General features: G+C 43.9%; 1 protein-coding gene across 5 annotated transcripts; it reads left to right on the top strand.

Annotated features, from left to right (window-relative positions):
- Nucleotides 1-8,691: 8,691 nt before the first annotated feature.
- LOC125531805 (lysine-specific demethylase JMJ703-like) lies at nucleotides 8,692-16,416 on the top strand. 5 transcript variants are annotated; one of them, XM_048696075.1, is made up of 12 exons: nucleotides 8,692-8,990; nucleotides 10,240-10,601; nucleotides 10,707-10,790; nucleotides 10,862-10,939; nucleotides 11,053-11,484; nucleotides 11,792-12,016; nucleotides 12,146-12,307; nucleotides 12,864-13,232; nucleotides 13,311-14,871; nucleotides 15,073-15,176; nucleotides 15,259-15,456; nucleotides 15,950-16,416. In XM_048696075.1, the coding sequence occupies exons 2-12, from the start codon at nucleotides 10,242-10,244 to the stop codon at nucleotides 16,202-16,204; spliced, it is 3,828 nt and encodes a 1,275-aa protein (XP_048552032.1). In that variant the 5' UTR covers nucleotides 8,692-8,990; nucleotides 10,240-10,241; the 3' UTR covers nucleotides 16,205-16,416. The 5 variants fall into 5 exon arrangements, with proteins under 5 accessions (XP_048552032.1, XP_048552042.1, XP_048552025.1 ...); XM_048696085.1 differs by having other exon boundaries at nucleotides 8,692-8,994; XM_048696068.1 differs by lacking the exon at nucleotides 8,692-8,990 and adding an exon at nucleotides 9,140-9,513.
- Nucleotides 16,417-16,478: the final 62 nt, after the last annotated feature.

Below are 16,478 nucleotides of genomic sequence, written 5' to 3'. Positions count from 1 at the left end.
TATTTTTTTTGGCTCCATCCCTTACTATGTACGGCATTCCTCATCTATTATGCGTGTATCACGCCGAATAGGAGGTCCCATGTTTTCCACTCAAAGTAAAACATTTTAGTTAGAGCCCATTCAAAAATGCGGTAGATTCTCTTAAAAATGGAGTAGTGTGGTAGAGCCAGCCCAAAAATGCACTAGACTGCATAAAAAACTAGAAAAATGCAGTATACTCCCTATGGAAAGTTTAATATTAAAATGCACTAAAAAATAGCGTACTTTTATTTTGCGGATAAAATAAAAGCATATAATGCAACAGGAACAAGCATGAAAATGTATTGTAGAAAATAAGTCTTCAAAACATAATTATGGAGGCCTTATTTTAAAGATCTCATCGAAATAAATATAAGTACACAACAGTGGAATCATGCTATAATTTAGAGGCTCCATTAAGAACATAAAATCTCTAGTCTGGAAGGATTCTAAAATGTCCACATAGACTGTTTTGTTAGCTGGAATTCTTCAACTAGTTAAGAAGTGGGGAATGTGGTAATGAAAGAAAGAGGAAAAAAGAGGAAAGTTGGTGGGTTTTTGTTTTGAGCGGATGGAAAGTGGGTGGTGTGCCAGACTGAAGATAGGAATAGTTCGCGTCGATTTTGAATGGGCTCATGTTTCCTTTTTTTTAGAAACATTGAATGGGCTCATGTGTTCTCGTTTAATGCCTATTGGGCCAAAAGCATCGACATTTTTGTACACATTGTTGTACACGGATAGAGCCCATCCATGAACAGTAGTATGCCCGGTAAAAAAAGTGTACACGTGCAAACCCAGGCGCACATCATTTTAACTAAGTTTGGAATTCAGAAATCACGTGCAAAAGTAGTATAGCATTGCGAACCAACCTGTGGTTGAGATGGTTAGGTGGACAGTGACTTCGTGTATCTGTATTGATGCTTAAAAAAAGTAGTACATGATCAAATTTTAGAAATTGTAAGTTTAACAAAGCAAACCCTTAAAAACCAACTGAACATAGATAGTGCAGGTGTTGTGTAAAACACTGTATCAAATTGATTTTGAAAAAATATGAATAAAGAATTTGTGGTGAATTCCAAGCACACATATATATGGTACATAGATTTTGTGATGAGTACATATTTGGAAAAAGTTTGCCTCTATGTCTCCAACTCATTGATCCAAGACTATTTGGATTCTTCTGCCTTCACAACCGCATTTACCCTACTTTTGATTCACTAATTCATTTTTTTTTAATTTGGATTGAAAGGCTAATGGAGTGTTTGTATCTGGTGGTGTTGATTTTGCAGAAATTGCTGCTCCAACAGGCAGCAAATCAATCATTTGATATTTGAGAGAGAGCAGCCAGCAGGCGCTTTGAGAGGAAGCATTGGTGCTGGCAAATAAAAGGATTCTTTAGGTGTTCAATTGGTTCGATAACACCCGTATGTGATTGACTGATCAAAAATGAAAATATTCATTGCTATTAGATAAATGCATGGTGGTGCTTCTTTAGGTTGTGCCTGAGTAATGTTCTAGTGCCAATTATCGGTACACTTTTCTAACGGTGATTTCTAATTTGTTCTAGCTTGCACTATTAGCTACTCCCTCCGTAAACTAATATAATGATCTAAACGCTCTTACATTAGTTTACAGAGGGAGTACAATTTATTTATTTGTATGAATAGCACATATTGCATTATTTTAGAACTACAAATGTTTGATAGTTTAATGTATATTTGTGTAGACGTGTGTTGCATGTGCAAATTTACTAGTTTTAACTAAGTTTAGAATTTAGAAATCACATGCAAAAGTAGTATAGGATCAAATTCTAGAAATTGTATAAGTTTAACAAAGCAAACCCTTAAAAACCAACTAAAAGATCCACGTTGATGTAAAAAAAATTAAAAGGTCCACGCCACATTCCCCTTTTTTCCCTCGACGTCTCCACACGTTCTCAGCCTTTTTAGGGCAATAACACACGTTTCTCAGCCGATAGTTAAGTTAATAAGGGGGTGTTTGTTTCCAGGGACTTTTTTGTGTATGGACTAGAAAAAGTCCATTTTAGAGACTTTTTTACCAAACGGGAGGGACTTTTAGGGACTAAACTAGTTATTTGGGACTAGAAAGAAGAAGTCCCTCTTAGGGGGTGTTTGTTTCCAGGGACTTTTTTGTGTATGGACTAGAAAAAGTTCCTTTTAGAGACTTTTTTACCAAACGGGAGGGACTTTTAGAGACTAAACTAGTCATTTGGGACTAGAAAGAAGAAGTCCCTCTTAGAGAGTCTTTTTGAGACTTTTTCCTGCCCTGCCCCCCACCGCGCCTCACCTTATCCACACCGCTCCCGCTCCCTGCCCCGCCCCGCATCGCAGAGTCGCCTCCGCTCCCCGCCTCCGCACTGCACCTCCAGTCGCCGCCGCTCCCCGCCCCCACACCGCACCTCCAGTCGCCGTCGCTCCTCGCCCCCGCACTGCACCTCCAGTCGCCGCCGCTCCCCGCCCCCGCACCACACGTCCAGTCGCCGGCCCGTGACCCGCCTCCATTGCCCGGAGCCGCCGCCGCCATGGACGGCGATGAATACGATGGTCTTCACTTCTTCTCTCAGGCCCCCTCGCATCACCATGCTTCCCAGGGCTCATCCGCGGGCGCAAATCTGGGAAGGGGAATGGGATTCTTCGATCTGAACAGCAACGTCGACGACTACCCCGACTTGGGCTCGTACCAACAACTCCTCCGTGGCAAGTCGGCCGGTCATGGTCTTCCTCCGATTGGACTTGGTCGTGGGAGGTCCGTGTCCTAGGGCGGAGGAGGCCGCGCCCGGTCTCTGAACATTGGAGGCGGATCCGGCTCTCACATGCGGTCATTCGTCGCCCCGGGCGCAGCTGTTGGTGACGGAGGCGTCAGAGGGCGTGGGAGGTCCGTGCTCCAGGGCACTGGACGCGGTGCAGGTCGAGCCCGTGGGGCCTCATCGGCCGGCAGCATAGGCGTCGCAGGACGGGGATTCTCCATCTCTCAAGTTGCAAGCCGGCAACGTGCGTCGTCATCTGCGGTGCCTTCAAAAGATGTCGACGACAATGAAGGATTTGAAGATGGAGACGACAGCTGTGTTTTTGGAGAGGTAAATTTTTGAGTTGTGCAAATTCATGTCCATGTGTTCTTGCTAGTAAAAGATTTTCATGCCACTTATGAACAAAAGTTGCAGTAAATTGTTGGTATGCGAAGTTCCATATTGATGCTACGAATGACAAGAACTACCCCAAAAAAATTATGTCTGAACATCCAGGTCATCCATGACCTAATGCATAATTAAATAGATTTGTCATTTATACGAACTGGTTGTTCTGTTGCTGTAAACTGGATAGTTGTCATTTATACTGAACCCTACGTACTTCTTTTTATGATGAAAAATCATGTCACTCGATAGACAGACTTGGCAAGTTGGGGTTTTTCTCCAATATAACAAGAATTTGTAGAAACCACTGAAATAAAGAAACAGAGGCACTAGCTAACCAGCAGAAAGATTTCAAGGAATTGATCATCTACTTTTCTTTGTCTGGTGCAGCCTTTACTGGACCTTGGTCATTTAGCGTACGATATTTATCAATGCTATAGATTTATATGTAACTCTGTACACCATATTTCGTCTTCTTTTTGTAACTGGGTGTAGAACACTTTATAAATTGTTGTCAGATTTAGCATACCGTATTTACATGCACCTATGAATCAATTTAGAAATTGGGTCGCTGATGGGTTGTGGAGCTTGAAACAGCAATGATATATTATTTCGGTTGTTATGAACAAGTGTTCAATCTCACTTATTTCGGTTCTTATGAACAATTGTTGGCATGAACAAGTGTTCTCTTCTAGAAAGAATTCCTTATATAACACTACTTTAAAATCATCTTCCCTATTTAACACTGATAAAATATTTCTTCCCTATCTAACCCGGACTCTAAACTTTGTTCCCAATATAACACTTCCATCCGTTTTGTGAGCTAACAGTGTTAACTTGCACATGAAATGACAATATTACCCCTGTAACTAATATATGATATTTTTTACTCCTCTTTCCCATGCCTCTGTGTTTTTTTTTCTTTGAAGTGGTTTTGTACGGAGCTATGTCAAAATACTTATACTTGGCGTTGTAGAAAAAGAAGAAAAAAACAATAACAACGGCAAGCACACACACGTGTACTGGCACATTAGTTAGTGACTTATTCATGCATGTGGGTTCTCCTTCACGTACCCATCCATGGATGCATTGTGAGCAAGTACATGGTGATGACATAATCATGGCCATCCGATACTTATCGTTTGTACATACCTGAATATCTGCGGCGGCCGAAGACACACGTATACATACTCGAATATCCACGCGCGTACATGCAAGCACACATACATACCTGAATACTCATACACCTGTGTATGTATGGTTAAAGAATTTTTTTTATTTCCAGGCGTGTTGACTAGGAACCGATCAACTTGGTCGTGGGGGTAAGGAAAGGCATCAACGATCCAGAATATCTGGACTGCTGCGATGCGTCTGACCCACTCATACGCAGGCATCGCAAGGGGAACTCACGCACCCATCATACACGCACGTAGCATCCAGGAAGAACTCACGCACAAACATCAGAAGATATACAAGGGAAAGGAGAGGGCGGACCCAGAGAGATACAAGAGAAAGGAGAGGGCGCACCCCCAGCTAATGATCAGATAGATACCCCGCAAAAAAAAGATCAAATAGATGTTTGAGAGAAAAAATGTCATTTCATGTGCCATTTAACACTGTTACCTCAGAAAATGGATGAAAGTGTTATATTGGGAACAAAATTTAAAGTTGAAGTTAGATAGGGAAGAAATATTTTTCCAGTGTCAAAAAGGGCATCATATTTTAGGGTAGTGTTAAATAAGAAATTCTCTCTCTCTCTAGTGTTGTTTTGGTTGTTACGAACAAGTGTATAAGAAGCCATGGGACTTCTATATGCGGATGAGCCCTGGGAAGCCTGGCAACATGCATGGCAACATGGTCTTTTAGGAGCCGAACTGGGACTTCTATCGGTGATGAACAAGTGGTTTTTCTGTTGTTATTATTTATGTAATCTGTACTAGTTAATTATTAGCGGCGGAGTGCATTCAGGAGCCAAATTGGGACTTCTATCGGCGATGAACAAGTGGTTCTTCTGTTGTTATTATTATGTAATCTGTACTAGTTAATTATTAGGGGCAGCGTGGTTTTTTAGCATGTCATTTATTATCCTCTAGTTCATGTTTAGTCCCTGGAACAAACAGGTAGGGACTAGAGACATTTTAATTGGGACTAAAAAAAGTCCTATGACTTTTTAAACAAACAGGGCCTAAGTCTCCCCCGGGCCCAACCCTATTTGTACCTTAGCTCACGCCATTTAAATGAATAATCAATGGTTGCTAAAAAATGAATAATTAATGTGCAGGCGAGTGGGTCCAGTATCAGTCATAGCTATAAATGATGTACCCACCGTTTTTATTTACTCTCCATATTACCTTTGTCTTAAGTCAAAATTAATAAACATTGACTAATTTATGAAAAGTGCCCTTTAACCGTTTAACCAATGCGTTGAAAATTCATAGCAAATCCATATAAACTGATAAAAATGCAAATAAGATATCAAATTATTTAGAGGAACATTACCATTTCCGCAAAAAAGAAAAACATTACCCTTATATGCATGTCATTTGCACTCAGGAAAAAATATTGGTCAAACTACCCGAGGTTATTAATTATATTAACATTATTAAACATAAAGAACCTACACAATAATTTTTCCATGAATAAAAATGAGAAGCATATATGGGTGATGTTTTTTGAACATTCTCGTATGTTATTTGCATTTTCTTGAGTTCATATAAATTTGTTATGAATTTTCAAACGACTTTGGCTATTACTTTGATCCGCTTCTTTGCACATCAAATATGGTTGTAGACAAGCTTAGCTCTGTCCATCAATATTATTCGTCGATGCCACTCAACACAAGCCCGCCTCTTCCTCAAGTTGCCCCATTGAATCCTTGTCGTCTTTCCATGACGTGAGATTGTTGGTGGTAGTACGCCACTCTCTTCGATGAGCAGGCATATCCAAGGTGATGCTCCTCGTGTCCCTCGACGTCACCTATAACGTTGGCGTTCTGGGAACCAGGGCACCCAGACTTGCCTGCCTGCGGCCCATGACGTGGCTCCATCGACAGCCTGGTACGGCCCATCTTCAGCATCGACAAAGCAAGACCCTCACAGGGGGGCAAGCCTCGCGAGGGGGACGACGCCAAGACCACCAGAGGGAGCGGCCTCCCTAGGCCTGCTCCTGAGGAGCGGAGATTCCTATGCAGGTGATCACCTCATGAGCTTAAGGTGACGCAAGTCATGACGCCCAAGGCCAGACGGGCGCAGTACAACAGGTTTCCTCTTTGGTGCTAAGGAGGCAAGCGCAGGCGCGGAGTCCCGAGGAACCAGCCAACGTTTTCCATTCCCGTGCTAAAAGACCAAGACCGCCAGGACGGAGGTCATCACCGAGCCCACCACGACATCATGACCAGAAGCTTTGCAGGCGAAGACCACCTTTCGTCAGGATAAGATGTACTATTTGTCTCCCTCCAAACTTGGCCGTTGTGGGATCCCTTTCCGCCTTCATTTTGGGGGAAGAGGATCAAGGCCACTATAAAATACAGGTTAGCCACCATAGAAGGGGAGGAGATCCGAACCCCCACCAGCTCACACCAACACAAGAACAGAACTCCTGAGGTAGTTCTTCCTCTATACTAGTTCATCCTCAGCCCACCGCGAGGCCAATCCATCCCAAAGCAGAAGTAGAGTATTACACCGCGAGGTGTCCCGAACCTGGGTAAACTGCAGTGTCCCTTTCCTTTCCCGTTCATCGAGTTAGGCTATGGGAGCGTCGAGTTGGTAGGCTGGGGAGATTGAGTTCTTCACACGCACCCCAAAGTTCGAATCTTTCTTGGGTCTGCGGAGCCCTGAACCCGACATACAACCCCCAAGATTGCTATGTCTTGCCGAACTGGGAGATGAAGTCGATGTTAGCTATTGACTGTATTCGCTTCCTGACGTTGGACGCCAAGCGTCGGCTGGTGTACCTTGATGACATTGTAAGATATATGAGGAGGAAGGAGAAGAAACTGGTGTAGGCCATGCGGCGGTCAATTGACCACGTTGACCTGCCCCAAGTGGCAAAGTGGGTCCAAGATGCCAGCTTCGTAGTTAAGACCAACAACACCATTGGTTCTAGCTCTCTCTGAAAAATTTGTCAAAAGCCCATGATTTTTTGATTTTTTATGCCTCCACATGTAAGCCCGACCCAAAATCATGAAAAAGAGAAGCCCAAGCCCGACCCAAACTACCCTTTTCAAGTTGAAAATGAGATATAAGCCCAACCCAAATGTCAAGCCCGACCTAGCCCAGTCCAGGTCAATGGGGCCGGGCTATCCATGCCAGACTTCTAGTCTCAATTACAACACATGCCCAACCCTACTTGTGCCAGTGAAGAAAGGCAAGGAGGACAACGAAGAATCTAGGGAGCATTATGGGAAGCTAGTCAGAATGACAGAAGCCCAACCGTTAGCAATTATACCTAGACGACATTGTCTACATGAAGAAGGAAGAGATATAGGAGGAGCGAGGAGAAGGAAATCGATGTGGCAGTGAACTGACCACGTTGATTTAGGCCCTGTTTGGTTCGGCTGTGGATTTCTAAAAGCAGCTGTGAAAAATCTGCTATGGAAAAACACTGTGGAAAATCTGATGTGAAAAAGATGTAGGTCATTTGGCAAACCAGCTGATACAGCTTTTTCAGATTTTGGCCCACAACGGAATCAGATTTTGGAAAGCACGTCCTGGGCTGCTTCCGCTTTTGGTTCAGATTTTGGCAGCGGATTTCTGGAATCGGATTCTGCTGGGTTCGTCCTTTGGTTTAGATTCTGCTGCGCGGCAGCGGAATCCGTCGATAAAAGCTGAACCAAATAGGGCCTTAGCCGTGTGGCAAACACAACGGTTGATTTGAGTTCTCTCTGAGAAACTAGGCAAGAACCCTAGATTTTGTGAATTTATTTCAAAAACATGTGGTTATGTGAAAACCCCAGCCCAAGAATGCATGGTTTTGCGCGATTAACTCAAATTACAATTGTAGTCACAATTAAACTTGGTCATTGGTCCGACCGGGTATTGGGCCGGACTTGCAAAAGACCGACATTCAAACCCAAGCCTGATCTCGGCCCAAGCCCAAAAGTAACTCCTTTTTCAAGACCGAGCCTGGCCCAAACACAAGCCCGAAGCCAGAAAGGCCGGCTGAAACGACACTATTCAGTTCCTCCACATGTAAGCTCAGCCGAAAATCATGAAAAAGAGAAGCCCTAGCTCGACCGAAACTACCTTTTCAACTAAAAAATGAGACATAAGCCCAGCCCAAATGTCAAAACCGACCTAATCCAGGTTAATGGGCCGGGCAATCCATGTCGAGTTCTAGTCTCAACCACAACACATGCCCAACCCTACTTTTTTTTTAAGAACAATGCCTAAGCCTACTTGTCTCGGTTTCTGTGGGCTTTCCTGTGGGCTGTGTGGGTGGAATCCACCAAGGAGGAGGGGAGGAGAGGATAGCCCCTCTCTGTACATGTGCTGGTTGCTGCCATAAATGACCCCTCTCTGCCTATCTCCCGGAGGAACAAGCATACAACAAGCAAGCAAGCAAAAGGATTTGTGGCTGGGGAAGGGAAAGCAAACCAAACCGAAGCAAAGAACACAACAAAACTAACAACAACAACAACAACAACTGGTAATTGATTACAACTACCCTGCTCTGCTCCGGGGTTTCCTTCCCTTTCCTCCCCGGACTCGGCATCATCGTCCTCATCGATCCGGTTCTGGTGCCAGCCGAGAACCTAAGAACCTCCATGAACGAGCACTGAACCCGGCCTGACAGACAGCAAGAACGAGCTGGTGGTAGCCTGGTAGGTAAATCGACCCACCCCCTCCTTGCCCTGCTTGATTTTAGTTTCTTGGGTGGATTGGGGGATGGATCTTCCTTCCTTGCTTTTGTACATATTTTATTTATTATTATTTACGGTTATTATTTTCCCCTGCCTGGATTAGGGGTCCTCTGCAGTAGATCTGGCATGTACTGTGCGTAGATTTGTTGCTAGACTAGAATCCGCCATGGAAATTTCTTGGAGCTCGCTCCAGTTTCCATGGTGGTGGTGGTGCCCAACTATATACCCACGTATTATCTTTTTCCGGACAGAGTTGAGGTAAGGCAGGGAGAACCGCCCCCTCACCTGTCAACTACCCACCTCACCTCATCCCCCCTCCCCCCTGTCCCCGCCCCGCCCGGCCTCCACCGCGCGCCGCGCCGCCCACCACGCCGGCCGGCGGCCCCCCGCGGCCGGAGTCTCTCGGCGAATCGGGCCGGCCAGTCACTTCCCCGATCTGGATTGAAGGGGGGTGGATCGGGGCCCTTCCGGACGAATCGGGCAGGTACGGGCTAACCATCCAGCCCGCACTGGCCGCTGCTCCATCTGGGTGATTCCCTAGGGTTTGTTCGATTCCAAGCTGCTTTAGCTTTTGCTTCATGTTTATATATTGTTTCTGTTGGAATTGGAGAGGCAGATGGCAGATCCCATCCCTCGTCCAGACACTAACCCGGTTTCTGTTGCTTTCTGGAAAATAAATCTGCATAAACTGTTGATTGTTTCGATTGTTGTATGCTTGCAATACGCATTAGGATCTCTCTCTCTCTCTCTCTCTCTCTCTCTCTCTCTCTCTCTGTGGGTAGCCATCAGTAGCCACAGATTGAGTTTTAGTTGTTGCTATTATGGGGTCGCTATGGTCTATGTTGCGTGTCTGTTGCGGCGGCCGATCTGGGTTAACAGCCCTGTGTTTCTCTGCTCGTCGGCAATGCTGGTTGTGGCCAGCAGCTGCAGCTCTCTGATGGCTTATTGTTGGATATGAGTAATGGATTTTTCATGATGGTGTGGTTGGTTCAACACTTGAGCTTGACTGGGCTTCTCGCTCAACAGCAACTTGATGCAAGCGTATATATGTGCATCGCCCTGATTTTGTTATTTTAAAAGCTGCGAAGTTCCTGTGTGGTTATTGCCTTGGTTTGTTCTTGGTGGGCATTGTTTGTATGGTCAGCTTAAACATTTGTGATCCTTCTGAGATAACATATGTCCTGATTCGAGTGTATTTCTTTTGATGCAGTGATGATGGGAACAGAGTGCATAACTACCTCACTCGGCGACGATCCTGAACCCTCAGTCCCGCCTGGATTTGGACCGCCACCTGGATTTGGGCCGTTTGCTGCATATGCATTGCAAGGAACCCAGAAGGATGCCAAACCTGCTGATGCTCATCCTAGTCCTGCTCAAGTATTTCAGAATGACAAGAAACATGTTGAATCCCTGGAAGGCCAGCCCCATTCAGCTCAGAGCCGAAACGACACACACTGCAGTACTTCCGGGAGCCATACGTGTAGGCAGTCGCTGCGGAACAGGCCTCCAGTAGACTACAGCCGCTTTGACAATATGTCAGACGAAGATTCCGATGTCGAAGTAGTAGAAAAGGTTGCACTTGCTAATGTTTTATTTAAAACTCTTGTTCCCCGATCAACTGAAGTTTACTGTGTGATTTTAATGCGTTCTCACAATATTGAAATATTCTTTTGGCAGGCGGCTACAAGTTTAGTGAGACGCAGACAGCAGTTACCCAAAGGAGTTTTTCGAGGATGTGCGGCATGCAGTGACTGTCAAAAGGTTCATATTCATTGCCAAATTCCTGTCTTACTTTTATGAAATTGTGGCTTATGTGATATCACATTATGCAGGTTGTTGCAAGTTGGAATCCAGCTGGTGCACGGAGACCTGTTCTTGATGAGGCTCCTGTCTTTCATCCTACCGAGGAGGTACTTTACATCTTGTTGCTAACTGCTGTATCATGCTTTATCTAGTACTGTTGCTTTGCTAAATTTTTATTTTTATATACTCCATTCTTATGATATATCCTCTGGTGTATCAGGAATTCAAAGATACCCTTAAATATATCGAGAGCATACGGCCAACAGCAGAACCATATGGGATTTGCCGTATTGTTCCACCACCTTCGTGGAAGCCGCCGTGCCTTCTTAAAGAGAAGAGAACGTGGGAAAACTCAACATTTTCTACACGGGTACAAAAGGTTGACAAGCTTCAAAACCGTACATCATCCAAAAAGAGCACAAGAGGTGGAATGATGAAGAAGCGGAGAAAGCTTTCAGAGCCAGAAGAAAACAGTAAGAGATTTGGATTTGAACCTGGACCTGAGCTCACATTGCAGAAATTTCAGAAGTATGCAGATTACTTCAGCGAGCAGTATTTTAAGAAAGATGCATCTACGAATTCACCACCATCAGTGGAAGATATTGAAGGCGAGTATTGGCGTATAGTTGAAAGTCCCACAGAAGAGATAGAGGTATTGGATTTTGTTTACCAAAGCACACATATGCTCTTTTCAGTTCATTGCTCAACTCGAACTTCAGAAAATTTGCATGCTGTAAATCATAAGTGTGTGATATATGTGTCATGGATTATTGCTATTCAGAGTTCCAACTTAAGTTGTGTGTTGTGGTGCTGTATATGGTTCATGGTTTGCATCATTACATGTAGTCTTACATAGTCGCATCACTTGCTTTTCAGCCGCTGTAAGTGCTCAAGTGTTCTTAGAGCTATTTGCCCTGCATTTTGCTTCTTAACTTATTGGAAGGTGTATTTTCGTGTAGGTGATCTACGGCGCTGATTTGGAGACAGGGTCTTTTGGCAGTGGCTTTCCAAAGTTACCTCCTGAGACAAAATCAGATGTTGAGGATAAGTATGCACAATCTGGCTGGAATCTAAACAACTTGCCTCGACTACAAGGCTCAGTTCTTTCTTTTGAGGGTGGTGACATCTCTGGTGTTCTGGTGCCTTGGGTGTATGTTGGCATGTGCTTTTCATCATTCTGCTGGGTAAGAAGCTTGTGATGTTGCTTGCCTATCATGAATTCATCACCGTGTTCTAGTTGTGCTTGTTGTTTACACTGCTGGTTCTATATGATCATACCCTGAGATTACTCTGCAATGTTGTGTTTAAAACAGCATGTCGAAGATCATCATTTATACTCGCTAAACTACTTGCATTGGGGTGCCCCAAAGATGTGGTATGGAGTTCCAGGAAAGGATGCTGTGAATCTGGAGTCTGCAATGAGGAAGCATCTACCTGACTTGTTTGAGGAGCAACCTGATTTGCTTCACAACCTGGTGAGTGTTTTCTCTTGACTGGCAATTATTAGTTTAATATTTTTTCGTGATGTACAAGAAGCTCTATGATCCGTATTTTATCCATCCTTTTCTGACTATGTTTCAAAGTTGCTATCACTACCTATATCGGGGAATTTTTGCATTGCTTCTCTGGAATCTTTCTGCCTTCCATTTGTTCCTCGTGTAAAACACTAAACATGCTAACGCATTAGCAGAACATGCATGTAAGGTTGTTTCTTAAGAAGTCATCTAGGGGCTAGGCAGCACCACAGATAGGTGGCTAGCCAGCTCATGTCAGAACCCTCACTACTTTCAGCTTTCCATTTGTTCCTTCTGTAAAACACTAAAACATGGTAACACATTAACAGAACATGTATGTAAGGTAGTTTCTTGAGAAGTCATCTAGGGGCTTAGGCAGCACCACACATAGTTGTCTAGCCACCTCGTGTTAGAACCCTCACTACTTTAAAGTCCGGTACCTAGTCCCTCCTAGTCCTAGGTATCCTTTGCTTTTTGTAATGTGATCTTTTAGTGACAATTGCAACTTCTCATGCAGGTTACTCAATTTTCACCATCGCTGCTAAAATCTGAAGGAGTTCAAGCATATCGTTGTGTTCAGCGTGAGGGCGAATTTGTCCTGACATTCCCGAGAGCGTACCATGCTGGGTTCAATTGTGGCTTCAATTGTGCAGAAGCTGTTAATGTGGCACCTATTGATTGGTTGCCAGTTGGACAGAATGCTGTAGAGCTTTATCGTGAACAATCTCGGAAAATAACTGTTTCCCATGATAAGCTGTTGTTGGGGGCTGCAAGAGAAGCAATCAGAGCTCAGTGGGATATCCTATTCCTCAAGAGGAATACTGCTGATAATTTGAGATGGAAAAGTGTATGTGGACCTGATAGCACTATATGCAAATCACTTAAGGTAAATGACAGTGACAATAATAATTTATAATTTGTTAAACTCAATGGAATCTTATATTTTTACAACTTCTCTGTCTAGGCACGAATTGAGACGGAGTTGGCGCAAAGACAAAATCTATGTTCTCCATCTCAATCTAGGAAAATGGATGCTGAGTTTGATTCCACTGATAGGGAGTGTGCTTTTTGCTACTATGATTTGCATCTTTCTGCTTCTGGCTGTCCATGCTGCCCAGAGAAGTATGCTTGCCTGTTACACGCAAAGCAGCTTTGCTCATGTGACTGGGACAAAAGATTCTTCCTATTCCGCTATGATGTCAATGAGCTTAATATCTTGGCTGATGCTTTGGGGGGCAAGTTGAGTGCTGTTCACAGATGGGGTGTCTCTGATCTTGGCTTAAGTTTGAGCTCATGTGTCAAAAGAGAAAAGGTCCAGGATTCCAAGACTGTTCGCAGAGCAACTGATGGCCCAAGAAGGTCCTACATGTCACAGGCGTCAACAGTATCCTTGGTACCTTCCCTTGTTTGCAATGAACAGAAAGATAAAGGAAATAAGATGCCAAGCTTAGCTAGCCCAGAGGCTAGCAATGCCTGCCCTTCTGTAGAGCAGATGAAACTGGGAAATGTTTCACCATCAAAGCAGTCCTCCATGAAGGATGAGCCATCCTGTCCAACAAACAATGACACTAACAGATTGCAATATAATGGAGGGCTTGGAGACCAGAAAAGCTCTGCACCCGTCTTACCAGTTTCTTCCAGCCAATCATTTTCTTCAAATGTTGTGACAAGACCCTTCAATACTTCAAGTGAATCCACGAAAAGTGTGCATGGCTTGGCAGTATTGAAGGCGAGTAGAGAATCTTCTTTGCAAGCTGGAGAATATAGATCATCATTTGTTGAGCATCATAACAGGTCACCTACTATGATTCATGACGGAACCAACATGAAGCCCAGTTTAGATAGCTCAAACACTTCTCACAGGTTGATTGCATCCGACTCTAATGCAACTCTCTGTCACTCGGACAGGGATCATGCACTTATAACACCAGAGACTAATGCCACAATAATGCTTGAGAAAGGCAACAGCCAGCTCCGTACTGTGTCAAGTCAGCAGTTTAACCAAAATGTTTCACGGACACCAAGTGTGTCACAGGAAGCATCAAGCAGTGTCTTTGTTCCCATAGACCCTTCTAGTGTTCAAAATCCACACGGGCGTTTTCCTTCAGCCAGTGCCCATCATGGAAATTTAACTTTCAATCAGCAACCAAACAATGGATGGTTTCAAAGAAAACCTGAATCTCAATCTGCCGTAGAGGTTAGAGCCAGGGGGCATCCATCTGTCGCAGCACAACATGCCCATCCATCTGTCGCAGCACAACATGCCCATCCATCTGTCTCACCACAACATGCCCATCCATCTGTCTCACCACAACATGCCCATCCATCTGCCGTAGCACAACATGCCCATCCATCTGCCATAGCACACCCTGCTCTGGAAATGCACACCAGGAATGGAGGTCCACAGAGGGGTCCTCGCATAGCAAATGTCGTGCATCGATTCAAATGCTCTGTTGAACCTCTGGAAATTGGTACTGTGTTATCAGGGAGAATGTGGTCTTCAGGCCAAGCAATCTTCCCCAAAGGTTCGTTGGCTAATAGTTTGATACTTCTTTCAGTTTTGGTCGATGCTGGAGGATTTCTATTATTATTCTTGAATATACTACTGCCTTTACCCATTAATGTTACGGATTATCCATATTATTTCTTCGTATATGATTTCTTTCTTAGGCAGTTTCATCTGTTTTGGTGCTTTTTCTTAACATGCCATCTCTTTGTAAATGCAGGATTTAGGAGCAGAGTAAAATACTGGAGCATCGTGGATCCAATTCAAATGGCATACTACTTTTCCGAAATATTAGACGCTGGGTTGCAAGGACCTCTATTTATGGTAAATTCCAGTTTTGTGCCTACTGTACTATGTACCTCTTCTTCAGCATCGTTGATATCTTACTTACTTGATGCATTTTCAGGTTACTGTAGAGAACTGCCCAGGTGAAGTTTTCATTAATGAGTCGCCTACCAAGTGCTGGAACATGGTCAGAGAGAGGCTGAACATGGAAATACGGAGGCAACTCAGTATGGGAAGGCCTAACGTTCCTACTCTGCAGCCTCCAGGATCTATCGATGGTCTTGAAATGTTTGGGCTCTTATCACCAGAAATAGTTCGGGTGAGACATTGGTGCTTGGCATTCACTTGACTAATTTCAGGACCAATACCATTATTTTGAAAATGTCATCCCCAGCTTCCTATCCTGGTAGACCGGTTTTAAGAAAGGCTTGCTCCTGCAGTCACATATAATTAGGGATGAGTTCAACACTAATCCTGTCAGTAGTGTCTTTCTTTGGGGCTTGACCTTGTACTTGCCAATCCCTTAATTTTTTGTACATATTCTTATAAAATGATATTTTATTATTAATAAAACAATCCTATTGGTGTTCTCCGTAAAAACAGATGTCTTAACAAACAGTGTAGGTGATATGTATGGTCAAAACTATAAACCCAGTTCAGGTGCTAAGTTTTCACGATTGCTTAATTTGCATGAATGGCACTTAGTGGTTCAGTTGGCATTCACTGCTGAAGATTTTTCCAGTTATGTTAGTTTGTTGGAGCGATAGGTCACTGGTATTTTTGCAGTAAACTTATTTCCTAATCCTTTACAGGCAATTGAGGCTCGGGATAGAGATCGCATCTGTACAGAGTACTGGAGATACAGGCCTCATGCTGCCACTAGTAATCAACATACCCTACCTCAGAATCCACCAAGTATTGTCCTGAGGGGGCTCTTCCAGAGAGCTAGCCCAGATGAACTGCGAGCCCTACGAAGTTTATTGGCAAGCAATACCAACCTGGATGATAGGTCCAGGCAGCAGGCCACCCATATGCTTGATGAGGAGATTGCGAAGCAATGGCGCTGACAAGAGTAGATATTAACAGAGTGTTGTATTGTAGATGGCATGATTTTTTCTAGAAGGCAGAGTAAATTTATTTCTTCTTTTATTTCTATGAGCATGTTGCTCCCTGTGGACAACTGGACATGGCATATCTCTTTGCCTCTTCCTGATGTATAAGATCATTCTGTACTGGCCATCTTTCAAAGTTGAAATGGCATGAGAATTCTTTCTATTTATTTTTTCTGTTGCCCGTTCATCTTTTTTTGCTTGCATTGCCTTTCCTGATGACATCAATCTA

The sequence above is a fragment of the Triticum urartu genome, chromosome 1 (genome assembly GCF_003073215.2).
Source record: "Triticum urartu cultivar G1812 chromosome 1, Tu2.1, whole genome shotgun sequence".
In the NCBI taxonomy this organism is placed as follows: Eukaryota; Viridiplantae; Streptophyta; class Magnoliopsida; order Poales; family Poaceae; genus Triticum; species Triticum urartu.
This window is presented reverse-complemented; position numbering and strand designations above follow the sequence as displayed.